We start from the raw sequence: 13,633 nt of genomic DNA, 5'->3' as shown, positions 1-13,633 counted from the left end.
AAAGATAAGTAAATATTAGATTTTTATCTGCTGAACTAGCAAACACTTTTAAACCCATTTTGGTTTTGCTAGTTATAATGTTACGAAGAAACTTGGAATTTGCATGTAAATTTCTCTCAAAAATTACCAATTACATTTTTAAGATTCATCCTTAATTAGAAGCAGAAATAATCATGAAGGATTGAATTGAGGGTTTACCATGTAGTTTTAACACTTAAACCTTTGACACAACAGTGGGGTCGGTTAAGCACTATGAAGGCTGCGATGGCTTCAGAAACAATCGGTCAACAATGTTGTCCCCTTATCAGGATCAACTTCAAGAGTAGAAAGACTCACCCAAAATATAATAGCCTTAATTCTTAAGCCACACAGAAGAGAACCACTTCATAGGGAAAAGAAAGCAACAAGCACATGAACCCCAATACCTCTGCTTTTGGGTATATATTTGATAGCAGGAACAGATCGGCTAGGCAAACCAGATGGTAAAGGCAAAGCAAACATCATTATAGGATATAAGTGGTAACAAAGCTGTTTCGACCATGTACATCATTGAAAACTGCTTTTGAACAAATAACAATTCATTCCTAAGCCATCCAGAAATTTGTCCGACGAGATGTTAGAAAAGTAAAAGATCGAGTTTTAAACCTCAGCGAATTAACATCATATCGAGGTCATCGCAACGATTCTCCGTAGCCTTCCTATAAGACTATGGGATCTTTCAGACTTCTCTGGAGGAGTTTCTAGATGTACAATAACATTCTAAAGTTCTGACCAGATGACCCCCAAGGAAATGCAGGAAAAGAACGAGTTCAACTTCTCTCATTGACCACATCAAAGATGAGAATAAAGATCACTGAGCTGGTTCTTCTTTTGCTTGTATCATTGTGCTTATGGAGGGCTTTAGTCAATCCGTCTGACTACATATATCATTGTGCTTCGAGTAGTATGTTCGTGGCAACATTTAAGTCATTTCTAGCCTGCATTAGTGCCTGCCTTGCAGCATTGCCGTCAAACCCCATGGACACCAATGTAGCAATAGAAGACTCTGGTGGCTCTGGCATAGAAATATGTCCAACTGAAGAATAGTTATGCTGCACCAGAAGCAAGAAGATAAACCACTAATTATTAGTCTGAAAGTGTAAGATGGTCCCAAAGATGTGTCTACTTCTTACAGGCACGGACTTTTCTTTGGAGAATATGAAAACTACAACCAAACTATGCTTAATGAAGATAATTGTAGACATTCTGAATGCTGTGGTGTCTCTTTTTACCGAAAGAAGCAAGTCCTCTTCCTATTGTCTATGTTAGATGAACTGGAGACCGTGCTGGATAATAGTTTAGTAAAAAAGAATTTTATAGTTTTCTTTTGTTTACAGGAAATCTTGATCTCTAGTGTTTCAACATGCTTTCCAACATTTCGTACAGAAACCAGTAGATTAAGGTTTCATATATGTGGTTGATCACAAGCTCCTGAATTCTTCAAGTTTGAAGAACACCATTTCTTGTCATAGTTCTTTCTGATGACTCAACCAGAAGCAGCTCCAGAAACAAAATGCTACAAGAGTAGATGGGTAATAGAAGAAGCAGCAAATGAATTTAAAACCAACTAAAGTATTCCTATCAGCAACAAACAGCTTAAATATACTTGGTGATGAATAAACTCAAGTTCGATCCCCAGCAATAACATGTTCCGAAGATAGAAATGCATATATCATTTTTCTGACCATCTTAATCATTTATAACTCATTTCAATTACATCTTCCTTCCAAGGTCAGATTCACATAAATGCCATGATATAAATAGATGAGAATATCTGCATGCAATCGAAAGGAAAATTGTTTAACTATTAAAACATCATTAGTTAAATAATCATGATAAAAGAAACTCGGCATAGTAATTGAACCTGTTATAAAAAGAAGCTGCTGTAAAAATTTATAGATAAGCCTTGAGTTCATATACTGGAATATGATTGCTTGTTTCTTGGCAGCCACAACCCACGAGTAACAATTATTTTTGGAATATAAGGTTCTTTGTAATACACCAACAGTTTTTTATCATGTAATGAAACCTTGGCTTGTGACATGAGTGAATAATGTTTCAAATGTATATTTCAAAAAGAGAAAAAAGTAGGAGTTTCCAATTAGACAGTAGAAACATTTGAAAAAGGGTTTTCTACATAAACAATAAAAAATTTTGTTTCTTAAAGAGTTAACCTAAAACAACACCCACCCACCAGCTAAATGAAGTTTCCCAACTCAGCAAATATACTTTCCCTAACATGCCAAACAAAATGGAGATTGAGATGGTTATACTATGATTTTTTAACTAAAAGAAGTCAACTTGCTACCTCCTCAAGCTCAAGTGAATCAAGACCCTGGCATGTATAAACCATGCGTCGGGATTTATGGGTTAAAACAGGTAGAATCAGGTGAAGTGCATAGGCACACCAATTAACCACCATTAGAGTATGTTCAAGTTCAACACAAGAAAGAAACAGAAGATACTTGCCTGGACTCGACGGTCAGCATAAGGCACACGTGCATTTCTTCTGATATTTGCAGTTGAATTAAGTGTTGAACTTGTTGAAGAGGACAAGAATAACTTTGAAACCACTGATGCAACCTTTTTAGGGAACTGCACATGATCCAAATAGTGATTCAGAACTAAAAAACATATAACTGTGATACCAAATTGAAATGCAGCTCCCAAACAAAGAAGATTGCATGCTTGAGCTGATTTAAATTATGATGGCTTCAGAACAGTCCAAGACAGTTCTGTTTTAAATGATTAAATTTTTCCAAAGCATAAAAAACAGACTATTTCCAAAGGCGATATATCCATTCTTGTTCTGCTATTTTGGCATTTATAATTATTTAGTCCTGGAATCCTTACCTCGACATGCTGTGAATGTGACTCATAAATATAGCTAGATCATAGAATTTGTGTGCGTATAGATTGCAGAAGATCTGTTCTAGTTAAACTTCAAAAATATTTTATATGTAGCAGTGAAAATTTAAGTATCTGGGATCTGCACTACAACCTTTGGTCAACTAAAACTATCTTGAAACATGCAGTCACCTCAGGCTAAATGAAATTTTAGCTAGTAGAAAACAGAACATAAAAAAAGTAGAAAAATTTAAGTTAATAAAGTAATAAGATGAATTGTTATAGATTGATCAGGGTTCAGCTAAAGTGTTAAATTGATTTAGATGTTTTTGTTTATCAACTGTCATATGAGCAATGAATTTGCAAGAATAATATTGATCCACACAAAAAAGGTTTTAAGTTTCAGCAAAATTAGTCATCTTTCCATGAAATAAATCACTTTGCTCCAGCTAATACTAAAATGCTGATTTTGGATCTCAACGAGTTTCTGCTGATACCGATAAAAGCTGACGTGTATTTTATTTTCAACAAAACAGGATGAAACTGACTCAAAAGGATCGAATTTATGGCTGTTCTCATATGAATATCAGGTTCAGTGAATCTAGATAGCTGCATAGCGCCATGGAAATTGCCTGGTTAATCAATCAAATCAGCAAAGCTTAACAGTATCTGAATTAAGTAGCATTCGAATAAATTCTTGCTGTTGTTTCAACTTTTGGCATTTCTTAAGCTCAATGTATTGGATTTTCCATTAGTTCAATTCACAAAAAATACTGCTACAGTACTGGATCAAATACCATGTTCAGTTCTGTCTCTGAACATTGTTCTTTATTTTTTCTTTCCTTACTAATTCCTAGCTAATTCTCATTTGCTACACCTCTTAGGAATTAAAGGAACTTTTGGATCTCAAGTATTGGACAGCAACAAATTCCTCTTGCATGGTTTATTCTTACCAAACCCTTAGCTAAGTTGAAATTCATTTTCTATTACAGAATACCAGCACAAGTTTTTTGCATATTAAACCAAATAGCAGCTTTTATCTCCCTCTGGAAACCCTTCCAGGCATCAGGTATAACAATAACATCAATTTCTATCCAAAAGGTTGGATATCTATATATTTCTTACAGCCAACTGTTTATCCTGCAAAGAACATGTAATGACTGAAAAGTTCATACAAACAAGGGTGTCCATGGAGCTCAATAGTCCAAAATCTTACCCAAGTCCAGTCCAAATTTCCTAGTATGGGTTCTTAAATAGTGATCTGCTAAACTACACAGCAGAAACTGGAGCTTAGATCCATATCCAATAGTGTTTATATATCTGATAACCACATTTGGATGCTGCAGTTCTCCATCAGATTTAGGTTCGACTCCCAGGTGGACCCAGAGAGATAACATCATTACATAAACAAACTCAGGAAAATATCTTTCATGTAGTTTTTCCCTTCTGATTTCAAATCAATAACACATAACTGATTTCAAATCAATAACACAATATAAGGATGATGCATGGTTCAAACTTTGTTTGTGCTAGCCACAATTATATTCATTCTCTAGCCTTAGTGCCTTTCAGAAACTTTAATCTATAAAATAATATAGTAGGCTTGTTCCATGTATTTTATCTGTAAAAGGTGAACCTAGTACACAAGACTCCCACCAAATCAAGACCTGAAAAGGATCGATGCGTACAATCTTAACTTTATAAATAGAGAGGGTATTTCTGTGACTCACAACTTGACATCCTGATCACCCAAGATGCAAAGGAGCAATCTTACCTCTATCTGTATGTAGGATTTTTAGCAATTAACACCTAAAGCCACTGAGTCAAACTACGGCAACAACATTTTCTAGCTTAACAAGAATTCAGTCCTACCATGTTATTAAAAGTGCTGGAATTGCTAGAACTTTGTTTGACCAATCACAACCAAACTGACTATGCAGACTTTGGTGAAAAGAGTGTTAGTGTATGAAAGAAGTGGATTTTCAATTAGTTATGAAGGATTCAAAACTGTAAAACTGATTTTCCTGCAAAATTCTTGGGAAAATAAATAACTTAGCCAATTTTTACTCTACCTCATTGTTTGGCATATTAGTAATTCAGCTTGGTTACCATGAAATAGGCCATGAAATAGGGAAATCCTGCTTTTGACGATTGAAAGTGACAAGAATTAGTCATAATCAGCTGACTCCAACTATATTATCCATGCCTACAGATTTTTAGAAGAATGTCCAGAACACTATTTTTTAGAGAACAATAAAAAACCACAGTTTACAACTACATAAATAAGGTGTCTAATTATGATAATGTGACCTTGGAATTGAGTTAGAATGATTTTTAACCTGAACTATTTACTGTCTCAATGGACTTCTTATTTTTCTTAATTTTACAGGACAGATTTTTATTCTACTTTATTTTTCTAAAATTTTAAAATTTTGCGGCTAACATACTGAATGGTCGATCCAATTTGATCAAGCTGACTGATCTAGTCCTATCATGATAACCAAGTAACCCTATCCACATACAAACTAGATTTAATCCCTTCATTTATTCTACTTTCATGTCTTAAAATAACAGACGAATTTCATTGGTATTCAGTTTGCTTCTTTGGGATTTCATAGGCTGTACAATAGGACTGTGAACATAAATGAACTCCCATGTATTGCCCATGAAGTACATGTTCAGCTATGCCCAATAGATCTACCTATCATTGCTTGGATACAGAAAAGAGAAACCACATGAACTTTTCCCACAGCTTGTTTGCTTGAAAAATCAGCTTGATGCAAATTGAACAGCAGTAGAATTCATTAATAGTGCATAAATTTAGAACTATATTCAAAGGGATACTTGTGATAACCTTTAGCCTCCGAATGCCAAATGCATTAACACAATAAAGAAAACCAGCAAGAACACCACACATGCCTGGTATAAATGACCATTTCCAGCCACACAAAAGAAGCTGGTGAGAAAACAATCGAGTAAGAAGCAGTAGTCATGTAGAGATATAAAACCGAGAAAGAGACTAAGAGAAGTAACTATACCTGAAAGCCTACAAAGTATACGATAGACTTGTCAGTAAAGTTTATCCCAAGCACACGGAATCGTGACATAACAGGGATATCAACAAAAAAGGGTACAAATGCAGCAAATATAAGACCATATGGTCCAGATGCAAGAACATGAGAGTCTGCCGCAAACATAAATAAGAAAAGAACAAGTTAATATCAGAATATCAACAACAACAAAACTGTTAAGTTCCAACTATTTGGGATCAGCTACATGAACCTTAACTAAGTTAGTATCGAAAAAAAAAAAACGTAAGCTAAATGCTGCACAAGATGGAAGAAACATGAAAACCTTTCACAACACAAAAATTAAATTCAAGTTCATAAATAATATATGCTATGAAACTCAGACAATATAAGCATATTTAAGTACTTAACCAGACAACTTAAACATTCAATCAGTACTGAGAAACAAGATGCAGAAAAATTAGGTAACTCTCATCAAAGAAATCAAACCTATGTGCAGTCCAGTTGTGAAGGTCTTAAAGTGTGACACCAAGGCACAACTATGTATCATTACCATATCACTGTCCAGCTTGTGTCGCTAGCCAAATACAACTGCCACATAATGTCTTACTGTCACAACCCGGGCCTGATGGGCAAACTGATCTATCAACTTCGTTTGGCCCAAACCATTGGCCAAGATGCTTAAGCTGAAATTGATAGTACTACACTCATCATACTCTTATAAATCGGTCTTAGTCCTTGCCTACTTCTGATGTGGGAATAATTGGAGTGTTATAATCTCCCCACTCAAGGGCTTGACATCCTCGTCAAGGCCTAGCATAAGCCATATCAAACCGTAGCATGGTACATGTGAGGCATAGCCCAATGGTGGCTCCACTCCGTGATGAGTTCTTTGACTCCATCCACGGATAGCCCCTTCCTACATGAGCCCTCTTATCTTGCTCAATTACTAGGTCGACTCTGATATAAAATGTCACGACTTGGGCCTGATAAGTTAACTGACCCATCGATTTCGCTTAACATAAACCACTAATTAAAATGTTTAGGCTGAAGTTGATAGTAGTACACCGATCAGAACCTTATAAGTCAATTTTAATCTTGTCCACCTCCAATGTGGAACTAATCGAGGGTATTACTCTCCCCCACTCAATGATTGCTATTTTATTGTAACAGCTCGATGAGTCTCATATCGGAAGTGGGCAAAGACTAAGATTGACTTATAAGAGTCCAAAGAGTGTGCTATTATCAACTTCAGCTTAAGCATTGTGGCTAATGGTCTGCGTCAAACGAAGTTGATAGGCTAGTTCGCTCATCAAGCTAGGATTATGACATTTGATATTAGAGCCGACCTAGTATTTAGGCATAGTATGGGGGCTTGAGTAGGAAAGGGCTATCCGTGGATGGAGTCAGAGGACTCATCACGACGTGGAGCCACTACTAGGCTACGCCTCATATGCAACATGCTAGGGTTTGACCCAGGCTATGCTAGACCTTGACGATGACGTCAAACCCTTGAGTGGGGGAGATTGTAACACCCCCGATTAGTCCCACATCGGAAGTGGGTAAGATTCAAATTGACTTGCAAGGGTCTGATCGTTATATTACTGTCAACTTCGGCTTAAACATTTTGACCAGTGGTCTTAGTCAAACGAAATTGATGGGCTAGTTAACCTATCAGAGGTTTTGACATTTATAGAAATACATTTTTTATAGAATGTAATTAGAAAGTACATATATGCAAAATCTTTGAGATAACAATTATATGCACGGTGATTCAGGTTAGATTCGTTGTACGTATAGCTGATGTTTATATCTAGTTCAGATCCAATTCATAGTTTTCCATTTTCTAAATTATTTTTAGAGCTTGTCATCCTTTTCATTGTAAGGAAACAATCCAGTTTTGATAATTAAAGGGATAGTTCTATTATAGGAAGGATTAGGAGTCTATAATCATTAATATTAATAACACAGTCCAGATATTTTTGTTTACTATTTCTTTACTTTTCTTTGGAATCTTCATGAGAACAGAACTCTTATCAATGATGCATTGAATACCACATCTTAACTATTGTTCAGACTCCGTATTTGATGGAATAAGAAATGTTAAATTTTAATTCTCTAAAGGTGGCCAATAGGACTCCTCTCTGTGTTGGGTATCTATAGTTGCATGTGTCCTCATGTCCTCTCATGCAACTCTACTCCATTCTCTCTCTCTCCTTTCAATATCTCTAAACAACAATTCAATCTTACTTGTATCTCGCTCAGAATTCCTCGAACAACAGTATCTCTCCTTTATCTCCATTATCCAACCTTATCTTCTCTCTCTACCTAACGGATATTGATTATCTTGAAACATAATCACTATGAAGTCCTTCACTAATACTATAGCTAACAAATTTGTATTGGAATCAGGATTGGTTAAGGATGATATGACCAAGATCCCAGAATCAATCAGATCAAACCAGCATCATTGGGATTACTCAAGTATACAATGTAACAAAATAAAAACATCAACAAAAATAGCATCATTGGGATCCCAGAATCAATTGGTTCAACCCAGCATCACTGGGATCACTCAAGTATATACTTTAACAACATAAAAACATAATCAAAAATAGAAAACCACTGAAAAAATATAAATAAAATTTATAGAAACTAAACTTACTATATGCTTAAAGATACTTGTAGTGTCAAGTTTCATAATTAAAAAGTCATATGAAGATACAAGGATAATAACGAAAAATAATGAAATTTAATACAACAGATAATAAATATGAACAATTTATTAGAAAATAAGCATTTGCCATATCATATAAAGATAAATAACTACTATATAGGTCATTCAAAGGACCCTACACTGATCAACTTGTAGCTTTGGCCTTTGAGTGTAACAACCACCCCATTATGGCTCTAGTACTTCCCTAATCATCATGTAGATGAAATGTAAGGTAATGCAAAGGAAAAAAAACAGAATTATTTGAAGAAAGCACCCACAAAACAATTGAGATTAGTGTTGAATCTCATTATATTCTCCCTTTTCTATGATGAATGACAAAAAGTAATACTTGTAAACAGCAAACACAATAGTAGCAATGTCTTCTCTACTGTCTCACAGTCAATAGTCACAAATTTCATTTTTGTCTTTCTTCCATCTCACATCTCTCCTCTTTTGCTCCTATTTTGCTCCGATGCTGTCAAATTGCCTGGAAGTGGTCAAAGTCAACCAACCTGTGTTGAATTTGATTAATTCAATCCTGTCCCAACTAATTTCTAACAATATGGCTTAGAAACTGGCCAAAATCGAATCAGCCTTGGACAATATCGATACAGATTGATGTTGTATCATTTCAAAATAGGCTTAATATCCAAGTATAGCTAAAACTAATAAGTCATAAGAATGTAACAAGTGCTATTAAATATGTCCCTCCATCGTTCATACATGAATACCAAAAATCTTCAAAATTGAAGATAACAAAAAAGGGATCTATTTAGCATCAATAAATTGTTTACCAGATCTAGTGTTCAAAAAGGTCAATGGCTACAGGAGAATAGGTCATAGAAGTGGTAGCTAGTGATATGATCAAGTAATAGCCACGACTAAGCCTTCAAACTAGCTAGAGCACAATGAAAAAAAAATTATGCATTTGCTATTTTGAGTATTGCATACCTTTTAGAAGTGCCAAAGCTAGGATTTCAAAAAATGTCGATGCAACTATACAGAATAGAACAAACACCTGCATGTTTTTATAACTATTAAGTGAGCGACACCATTCTCAACACATTCCTTTGATCGAGTATATAGTTACATACTCTAGCTGAAAAGCTACAGCAGAATATAGCATCGATGAAACAAGTGTGACAGAAAAAGGGGGACAATCACTACTTACTGAGTACTTGTTAGAGCCTATCTGTCTCTCGAATACTCTGAAGTAATATAGCAAATAGAATCCAGCAACTAACTCTGGAATTGATGAGAAGGCAAATACTGAGGGAATAGCCTTCAAAAGATCATGGTTTTCAAAAATATCCTGCATAACATTTGCTTTAAGTCAAATTGATGGTATCACAGGCGACAACACAGGAAAAGATGTGAGAGCATTCTTCTAACTACTTTTAACATCAAGAGATATTAGTACTACTAATTCATATAAATGATCTACCAGCTACCACAGATGGAGTAATATTAAGCAGACGTAGTATATAACACTCATCAATGCTCAATGTATGATGAAGTAACTATAAGATTTTCAAAAAAATTCCTAAATCAAACTATAGTAACACACCTAAAATTGAGATCCACAAATATATTCGGATATCTAATTTTCTATACATACATAATTACAAGCTGCAAATACTAACAATTTGGGGCTACATCCTTCCCAGCCACTGAGTTCTATTAAGCTCAAAAACTGCATTGTATACTCCTGACTTGGGTTATCTTAAACTAAGATCAGAAATATTTAATAGGTTAATATAACATAGGTTCTGCACAATAATGACAATCTTGGAGAATAGACCAATATATGTTGTTAAATCCAAGGTTCGCTGTACCGTACCATACCGGCGTTTCGACCCGGGCTCGGTACGGTACGGTACGGTACCGGTGTACCAAGCGGTACGCCCTGGTGTACCGAATAATTTTTTTATTTTTTCATACTGTAGCTCTGCTACAGTATAGTACTGTAGCACTATAGCGGTACTGAACGGTCCGCATACCGATAACCTGTCGGACTGGTACGTACCGCCCGGTACAGGCGGTACACTTCGGTACGGAAGACGTTGGTTAAATCAATATTCAGCGCCACAAAGAAATTAATTCAAAAGCTCTAACAGACTCATAGATTCAGACAATCCATAGATCCAACAATTCAAGAAATGGATCAAATAGAGGAAAAGTGAGCCACAACGGACGATTGGAAAATAAATATAAAGACTGGGACTCCAAAAAATTAAAATGACTATATAATCCCAGTCTGGCTGCTCCGATTCTATCAAATACAATTAACAAAGAATTTACAACTCATTCCAAAGAGATCTTGCAGTTCAATACTACGGATGATATTTTAATAGGGAGAGTACTCAACTGATCTAAGAAACCAACGATTAAAGAAAACAAAACAGAGGACAAATTTTCGAGTAAGCATTCCACGCCGAACTCGCAAGTCAATGTCCCGTGTAATTGATGTATACGTCCAAGAAAGCAAAAAGAGACTTCATGCGATTGATCACATGAAGTAACCTACCAGCAGGCTAGCATAGTACAACAAATTGCATGACTATGTTAAGTATGCTATCATATTTATCCAAACTAATAAACCCACACCAAGACCAGAATAAATCATGACCACCCATTTATAGCAAGCAGAAACAGAATTTTTTCATGACTGAGCACAAATGTCTTTCAAGATATATTACAACTGTCAGCCAGAACATACTTCTCATAGAGACCTTAACTATGACAAAGCTGTACATATGCTGTGAAGTTCATAATAGGTAATTGATGACAAACAAGAGAAATATCACATAAAATGATTGACAAAATTAATTTGCATTTTTATTTACAGCATTAATATTCCTTATCCTCCTTTCCATTTTTAATCTTCATCACCCTCACCCTCACCCTCACTTCTCCTTGCATCATCTCCAAAAGGCATCTGTCTTATTCTTTGTTCCTCTCCAACATAATTCTTCTCAGATGATAAACTAGATTTTATGCTCCAACTCATCTACTTTAAGTTCATAATGGTCCTCAAATGGGGATCAAAAGACTAGGCAATTTCTGGTCAAGGTGTCTTATCCATGCTGTGAAGTAAAATGGACAAACCTAGCGTTAAAATGCCTAGATTCATCAAGCACAATCTAGACAACATATAACTGTTCATAGTAAATTAAATATAATTTTGTAAAGACTGAGCTCAATTTGCATCAGCCTGTTTAAGGCCTAGGTTGACACAAAAACCAAGAAATTCAAGTAAACTTATCACCCACCCTGGTAATATCTACAAGTTGGTATGTATCTAATATCTTACTTTAATAACCAATCACGCATCCTGGTGGCATCTGTGAAATCATATACAATTTGTTGTTAGTGGTGGCACTTGATTGGTGCTCAAAGTTTTGCCTCCTTTTTCCAAAGAAAACCCTAACCATCAAGTATGGGTAAAAGTGAGCATGGTTCATCAAAATATTTTAGGTTTTCAAGAAGTATCTTCATCCAAATATACCAAGCAACTACAATAAAAAAAACCCCAGGGCCTACCACACGCTGAGTCAAGGTTGCTCGTCGGCATCATAACTGAAATCAAGTCTGATGATTTTCTAGTAAATTGACCTACTTAGATGGAATTCCCAAATAGCTACTACTATTATTATTGTTACATTCAACTGAAAGCAACCGAGATGAAGAAGAAGAGCCGATTGGGATTCAATTCATGGAAGCCACTAAAGATACCAAGAAGAACCTTTCAATGCTTACTTCTGAGAGATCAACTAAGAGGATTTTTTATATCTTTTACTTTTTAGGCATTAAATCAAGTTTCCTATATGTCAAGGTAAGTTTTGGATCTGGATCAAAAATACATGCTATACTATACTACTGGTGAGAAAATTTTGTGTTTCTTTCTTTCTCAGGAGACACTCAGAAATAGCAACCTACAAAACTTTCTCAGGATAGCAGAATGGCAGCATGCAACCAGTTTGTCCTCTAACATCACTATAGCATGCATGACTCGAGTTTAAGATCTGCAAGAGTGACAACAGTTGCAACGAATGCCCTGTACCACGTGGGCATTAAAATAATCATGTTAGACTGGTTTGATCAACCCATAAAAATGAATTAGGACAACTTTGACCATGAAAATCTTCCTACATATCTATTTCCACACTGTTACTGCATTTTCAACCCATTGGTATTTGCATCTACTGGCAATTAAAAGGCAAATACGTGGAAGTACTACATTCCTATTATATCATTCGTGCGTAAAATAGCAACCAAAATCCAACTGAATCAGAAGCCAGAATTTGTCAACCCTAAGCAAGCTCCATCAACACATTCCCTATAAAAGCCACAAGCACACTTCTTTTTGCCCTCTAACCTAAAGTGACTGCCAACTCATTCAAAGCGCTGCCTAATTTATGATCACATAAAGCACGAAGAATTGGGGAATCAAGAAAGGGAACCTGGAACGACAATCCGAGTCGACGGGGCCGGCCGGAAACCGCAGAAGTGACCGAGACGACGGCGCTGGTTATCACAAGGGTCCGCGTGACCGGTGCATTGCCTGCGAGAAGAAGAAGTACACGGCGGGAGGAGGGTTTCAAGAACCAAGACTACGGAAAGAAATCATCAAGAGAGGAGGAGGGACGAAGAAGGAATCGAAAGAAGATGCGGAGGGTTACGGAATCCGGTCGGTCCAGCGTGCATCATGGATCGCCAAGCGAAGCAGATCGAAGTCTCTTTCCTTCTCGCCTCGAATCGTCGACGGAGAGAACCCAAGAAGGAGAGAGGAAGAAGAGGAGGGAGGTCTTATTTTATTGGTATTGTTAGAAACTACACAGCGAGGCGGAGAGACTCTCGTCTGTTGGTCCGGGGGATTAGGTTGGGTCGGGTCAACTGTGAGGCTTTGGACTTTTAAGTCTCGGGTCATCGCCGTCCTACGTGTACCGATTCTGGTCAACAGGATTGTGTGACTTATGTTGGTAAACGTTGGGTTGATAAG

At 36.2% G+C, this 13,633-nt stretch overlaps 1 protein-coding gene across 2 annotated transcripts; it reads right to left on the bottom strand.

The window, feature by feature from the left end:
- Positions 1–483: 483 nt before the first annotated feature.
- LOC135644438 (rhomboid-like protein 20) lies at positions 484–13,516 on the bottom strand. 2 transcript variants are annotated; one of them, XM_065161991.1, is made up of 8 exons: positions 13,314–13,516; positions 13,095–13,195; positions 9,803–9,943; positions 9,583–9,649; positions 5,925–6,070; positions 5,741–5,842; positions 2,509–2,634; positions 484–1,091 (listed from the first exon to the last, which is right to left on the bottom strand). In XM_065161991.1, exons 1-8 carry the CDS (start codon positions 13,339–13,341, stop codon positions 927–929), a joined length of 876 nt encoding a protein of 291 aa, XP_065018063.1. In that variant the 5' UTR covers positions 13,342–13,516; the 3' UTR covers positions 484–926. The 2 variants fall into 2 exon arrangements, with proteins under 2 accessions (XP_065018063.1, XP_065018064.1); XM_065161992.1 differs by lacking the exons at positions 484–1,091; positions 2,509–2,634 and adding an exon at positions 2,845–3,495 and having other exon boundaries at positions 13,314–13,513.
- Positions 13,517–13,633: the final 117 nt, after the last annotated feature.

Source organism: Musa acuminata, chromosome BXJ3-8, assembly GCF_036884655.1.
Source record: "Musa acuminata AAA Group cultivar baxijiao chromosome BXJ3-8, Cavendish_Baxijiao_AAA, whole genome shotgun sequence".
Classification (NCBI taxonomy): Eukaryota; Viridiplantae; Streptophyta; class Magnoliopsida; order Zingiberales; family Musaceae; genus Musa; species Musa acuminata.
Note: the sequence above shows the minus strand (reverse complement) of the source record. Positions and strands in the feature narration are given on the sequence as shown.